This window comes from Coffea arabica, chromosome 3e (assembly GCF_036785885.1).
Source record: "Coffea arabica cultivar ET-39 chromosome 3e, Coffea Arabica ET-39 HiFi, whole genome shotgun sequence".
In the NCBI taxonomy this organism is placed as follows: Eukaryota; Viridiplantae; Streptophyta; class Magnoliopsida; order Gentianales; family Rubiaceae; genus Coffea; species Coffea arabica.
In genome coordinates, this window is record NC_092315.1 from 42,286,897 (window position 1) to 42,293,097 (window position 6,201).

Consider the following 6,201-nt stretch of genomic DNA (forward strand, 5'->3'; position numbering starts at 1 on the left):
TCAGGTATATGGGAAGGTTGTATATTGAGAGTAACTCAGAATTAAGGTCATAGCTCATCAACTACATGCATGATTATGCAATTGGAGGACACTCATGGAACCAGGGAACATACCAGAGAATGAAGAACTATTTCTACTGGCCAGGAATGAAAAAGGATGTGAAGTCCTGTGTACAATCTTGTGATATTTGCAAGAGGAGTAAAGGGGAGCATTGCCACTACCGAGGATTGTTGCAGCCATTATCAATCCTTGAGCAAGCATGGCAGGAAATTTCTATGGATTTTATTGAAGGACTACCCAAATCATATGGTCATGATGTCATATTTGTGGTGGTAGACAGATTTACAAAATATGCTCACTGTACCTCCATGAATTCTCATTACACTGCTAAGAGTGTTGCTTAGGTATTTTTCGACCAAATATTTAGATTACATGGTCTGCCAAAAGGGATTGTATCTGATAGAGACAAAGTGTTCACCAGCATATTCTAGCAGGAGCTTTTTAAGCAAGTAGGGCTGATCTTAGTTTTTCTTCTTCCTATCACCCTCAGTTTAATAGACAAACTGAGAGGGTGAATAGGTGTTTGGAGACTTACTTAAGAGCCATGTGCTTGCAGCAACCAGGCTATTGGAAAAGGTGTTTACCTGTGGCTGAATAGTGGTACAACACTAACTTCCACTCCAGTTTGCAGATGACACCGTTCCAAGCTTTATATGGCTACAAACCACCCCAACTGAGTCTGAACACAGGTGACACTCAAGTTGCTGCTGTTGAGGATTGGATAAAGGAAAAGGTGAACTGGAATACATTGCTCAGGGAGAATTTATTGCAGGCTCAGAACCGAATGAAACAGTTTGCAGATAAACATAGAACAGACAGGTCTTTTGCTGAGGGGGATTGCGTGTATCTCAAGTTGCAACCTTATAGACAGACTACGGTAGCACTAAGGAGAAACTTGAAGTTGGCAGCCAAGTATTATGGGCCATATCAGGTGGAAAAGAAGATTGGGTCAGTAGCTTATAGACTCAAGCTTCCACAGGGTGCTGCTATTCATCCTATTTTCCATGTTTCACTTTTGAAACCATCGACTAAAGGAGCTCCTATCAGCAATGAATTGCCACAAGTATCAGAGGAAGGGCTCTACACTACTGCCCCCACTGCAATCCTGGATAGAAGAATGATTGATAGGGATGGCTAGCAGGTGGAGCAGGTCTTAATATGTTGGAAGAACATGAATGAGGAGGATGCTACCTGGGAGGATTTGACTGTTATACAAAGCCAATTCCCGTCCTTCAATCCTAGAAACTAGGATTGGTTGAAGGGAAGGCAACTGTAATGGCTGAGCTGGAGCCAAATTAGCTGACATCAGGAAGTTAGTTAGGAGGGAGTATTCCAAATAACAGGTTGCATGTGTTAGTTATTTGATCTTGCATGTAGTCATTTCATATTGCATACGTTAGTTATATTGTTAGAATACCAGAAACTAGTATAAAGCAGTGGAGGAAGAGAAGAAATGTAGATTTTGGACGTAAACATTTCTCATTTCATCTATAATATCTTAGTCTTCCTTCTGTTCTATCTCCGCTCCTTCTTCTCTATCTTCATTTTTTTTTGAATTCATTCCTTCTTGTATAAGACCAGTACATACTGCATCTAGCGTGAAGGAATGGGTAGCGTTTACAACCCATTGAAAAGAAAAACACATAAAAAAAGATGGTTCTTCTAGAAAAAAAAGCAGAAAATGCAAGTCGTAATTAGGGTCGATCCCTAGTCTGTCAAGACAAGTGTTCAACTCCCTTTCATAATACTTTAATACATTAATATTTCCTACCCCATGTAGTGTCCTTTAATTCCTTGACATTGTAAATGATTGAGAGAATGGCTTTCACATTAATCGTTGCTTTATGTGTCGCACATTTGATTATGTTAAGAACTCTTATCATAATTATTTTCTTTGGCTGTAAAAAAAAGAAAAAAATCTCATCAGTTATTTGTTGCTAGAACTCATGTTAAACCAAAAAAGGTTCTTTTTCTTTGTGTTGTAATTGGGATGAGCACACAAAAAATAGAGATGGACAACAACATCTAACTATATAAAAGCGGGAGTTGGACAATGAACAGTCCATTTTTTGTCAAGCGGTTATAACGTAATTTCTAGCAACTTTGAGGGCATTTGGTTTTCAGCAACTTCAGGTACTTACAGCACTGCAAATTTGTTGTTATTTGTACTAAAGAATCGGGGAATAATCAAATGCCACATCACCCAAAGAGTAAGGTATGCCGTATAGCATACAATGTTGATTCGGCCTTCACCTTGGGACTAAATACCGCTCAAGTACAGTTCCAAAAACAAAAGCCCAGTTAGTCACAAAAAATTAAGCAAAAAACTCCACAAAACCAAACAACTCAGCAGCAACAAAAATGGAGCCAATTTTCTTTGTAGACTCCAAAACCGCTCAACAAAACTACTCTAATGGAACAATAAAAACAACATTTACATATGTAACTCAAGACGCTAATGGAGTCCCAAAATATATTGGTAAGAGCAAAATATTGGTAAGAGCAAATGGTAAGATCAATATTTTCAACAAAATATATTGCAAATCAAAATCCACTTTAATTTTTTCTTACTTTTGCTACTAATTTTCAGGTCATACCAGCCAAATTTTTGCCGCATATAGGACACCATATGCGAAGAACAATAATACTAAAAAATGGAAACAAAATTTGGTTTATTAAATTACACGAAAGTCCCGCAAATTCTGGCTGGAAAGAATTTCTATGTGATCACCAAATACAAGAAAACTTCATGATCCAATTTTTTCACATAGGTGTAATGGCCTTTCGAGTGCAGATATTTGCTCCAAATCGTTGCTCAACTTTCTATGAATGGAACATTTTACCAGCCCAAGACTATGGCCAAGACGAATACGGTATGGTACAAAATTATTACTCTCTAATTAAACACAATTTATCAACCTAAATTGTTATCCAAGAAAACTGCAGGAACATTCTGCCCAACAGAAGGACTACTAACAAAAAGTTTCAATTCTATGTGACAATACGGCCATCCGATATAGAATACTAGGTAATTTTCATATTACACAAAATATTTAACATATCAGTGTATCAATATTTTTACAAAAATTTCACTTCTTTTTATGACAGGAATTACATCCAGATGATGCCTTCCATATTCTACCAAATAAAGATAGCATAATTGTGCTCTATTGTCAACAAAAGACTTGGGACATAAAAGTTGAGGACAATTATTTAACAAATGGATGGGAAAAGTTGACAAAATTTCATGTAATTAAAGTAGACCATACTGTCGTATTTACTCACTTAGGATTGAACAAATATACACTTCAAATATTTGACGATGAACTTGTTCAAGTGTATCCAATATAATCTAAATAAAATACAATTAAAATGTTCACAAAACTCAACGCAGTTATTTAACGTTGCTACTCTCATAAACATAGTCCAATAAAATCCAATGAAATCCAATGAATAACATTGTTCACAAACTCAACGCAATTATTTAACATTGCTACTCTAATGAAATCAATTCCAGATGCACTTTTGCTCCACTATCATATAACTATCAACCCAACTATGCATGTAATATCTTATGGACTGACTTCCATCTATGTAACTGCACTTCCATCACTTTGTAACCATCTTTTTATTCATGTAACTATCAATCCAACTATGCATATAACTATCTTGTGGACTGACTTCCATGCATGTAACAACACTTCCTTCGCTTTGTAACTTCAACTATACTTTTTCCCACCTTTGTAATCACTTAACCCACGCCACATAATTTATACTAATCATATCATACAAAATATCAACACTATATATTATTTGAACTAATTCAAACCAAGCTTATACTACCTATATCATTCTCTACACTATAATAACTATACAATAACTAAAAATTGTGCAACTTAACACGGGAAATATTAGCTCTCCTGCGCAACGCGCAAGCCGTCTCACTAGTACACAAATAAAATTGTAGAACATAGGGGAGCACTCCAACCTACCACTTGCTTTTTCATTTGAGTTGGGCCGGTAGGAGAATTAAGGTCAATTGGGTTTGGCAAACAAATGAGGCCCAAAGGCAAAGTAGAAAAACACTAATAGGTTAATGGTCATGACAAATCGACTATTAAATCCACCCATTATGGCCTGGGAACCAGCAGTCAATTTTCTTCTAATAAAGAAGGAAAAACAAAGATATATATATATATACTAGGGGGGAGGCCCGCGCAATGCGCGGGAGTGGGGTGCCTGTGGGTCGCGCAATGCGCACTCCATAATGCGCGTGGTGAGATCTATCTAACCTTCGTAAATAATAGTGAAGAGAGAAAAGATTGAAGTTGTAACTGAGAAGCCGTACGAAAATAATAGAGAACCACACCATAGTATTATAAAAAACCATAGCTTAGATCAGGATGTTTGAGTTCATGACCATACGGACAGGGATATAGGCCCAATGATAGTTTCAGATTTAGATTAAATGCTCAGTGGCTCCTTTTCTAAGAAGGTATAATAGACCACCTTGCACTTAACCTAATTTGAAACAGTCTTATTTTAGATACTTCTATTTACATAGAACAGATAAAGGAAAAGTTCAGCCAAGTTTGTCCGTTAAAGTAGTAGTACTTAGGAATAATGAAGATCCATTCGCAAAGGATATAACTTCAAGGATGGGCTTTGGCAGTTTAGGTGCGGTGTTTCTTAGTGGGGTTGACTCTGAGTTTCATTGGGGCTGCTGCAACTGCTGCCTTTTTCTTCTTATCTTCTGTGTTAGAAGGACTGAGTTGATCCACTCCTTTGCTTTGTGTTTCTCCTTCCATTATGCTGTCAACTTTTTCTATTGCCATATTTTCAGCCATGTCGGTAACATTCTTTTTGGAATGTTCTTCTTGTGCTGCTGCCCAAGTGGATGCTGTAGCTTTGTAGTTGGTGATATATTTGCTGATGACATAGTTTTCTTCTGCAGTAGCATTGTTGATATGGGCAACTATGGCATTGTACTTTTCTGAGCTCCTGGAACTGTGGATTGTATTTGATTTCTTGACCAAGCAAACTAAGTTTTTCTGCTTGATGAAATCTGCTATAGTGGCGTACTGGACATTTCCCTGTAGGAAGAATAGAGACTTTAAGTATTTATTTGAAGTGAGCAGAATGTTGCAAAGTAGTTTTGAGTTCGAATGTACCTGCTGCTCTTGCTTTTGGATGTCACTTATGCAGAATGGGAGGAGTTGTTCAGCATCATCACCACTCAGGTCAAGAGTTATAGCACCACTCATATCACTAATTTGCACTGTTAGTCTGCAGCTGTTTTTGGGTTCATGTTATTAGAAGCTTTTTTGGCAGCAGGGGTTGTTAATATTAGATTAAGGTATATGTTTACCGTGGAGTGAGACGGATGCGTTGGTAGCATGAAGTGCAGGTGATCTCGCAATCTGGCCTTGCTCTGATGTATTTGTAGCAGTGGGGGCATGAATGGTACCATAGCTTTTGACTTCTATCTAGAAGTTTTGGTATGCCTCTAATCCAATAGGGCCTTGCCTGCAATGAATGAGCATTGTATTATTACAAAGGCTCGGACAAGTATACCAAGTTTGCTAATAGTAATAGAAGTCAAAGTAGATAATCAATTTTGTAGCACTGTTAACCTATTGTGTTAAGCCATTTGTTAACATCTAGTACGCCAGGCAAGAATTGTATTAGGCCCAGAAGACCCTCTTATAAAAGATAATGCAAAGCATATGATTCTTGAATTTCACAACTCTTTTTTAAACAACTCTTCTTTTAAAATTTCTAATTTGGCATGAAAAACTCTAGCAGAAAGATCAACACGGTTTTGAGACTCATCAGTGGGCAGTAAGTTTTCTTTGATTTCTGGCCATGATGGGTTACAAGTCATTGTTAAAAAAATGTCAGGTTTTCCGAATTTTTGAACTAAGGCCATAGCATCAACATACCTTCTTTTCATATCACGAGGACCTCCTATAAAAGATGCTGGCAAAATTACTCGTTGCCCTACTTTTGAACCTCTACATTGGCCCTCAACTACAGAATCCATGACACCCTGTAATTGCTCAGTCCTAATTTGTTGTTGCCTATGCCGGAAAAAATCAAGCCTTTGACTCTCAATTTTTACGTACATGTCCACTACATACT

General features: G+C 37.3%; 1 protein-coding gene across 1 annotated transcript; it reads right to left on the reverse strand.

The window, feature by feature from the left end:
* Positions 1 to 4,436: 4,436 nt before the first annotated feature.
* LOC140038733 (uncharacterized) lies at positions 4,437 to 5,607 on the reverse strand. Its single transcript, XM_072084012.1, has 3 exons — positions 5,429 to 5,607; positions 5,232 to 5,352; positions 4,437 to 5,153 (listed from the first exon to the last, which is right to left on the reverse strand). Exons 2-3 carry the CDS (start codon positions 5,322 to 5,324, stop codon positions 4,734 to 4,736), a joined length of 513 nt encoding a protein of 170 aa, XP_071940113.1. The 5' UTR covers positions 5,325 to 5,352; positions 5,429 to 5,607; the 3' UTR covers positions 4,437 to 4,733.
* Between the last annotated feature and the right edge of the window lie 594 nt (positions 5,608 to 6,201).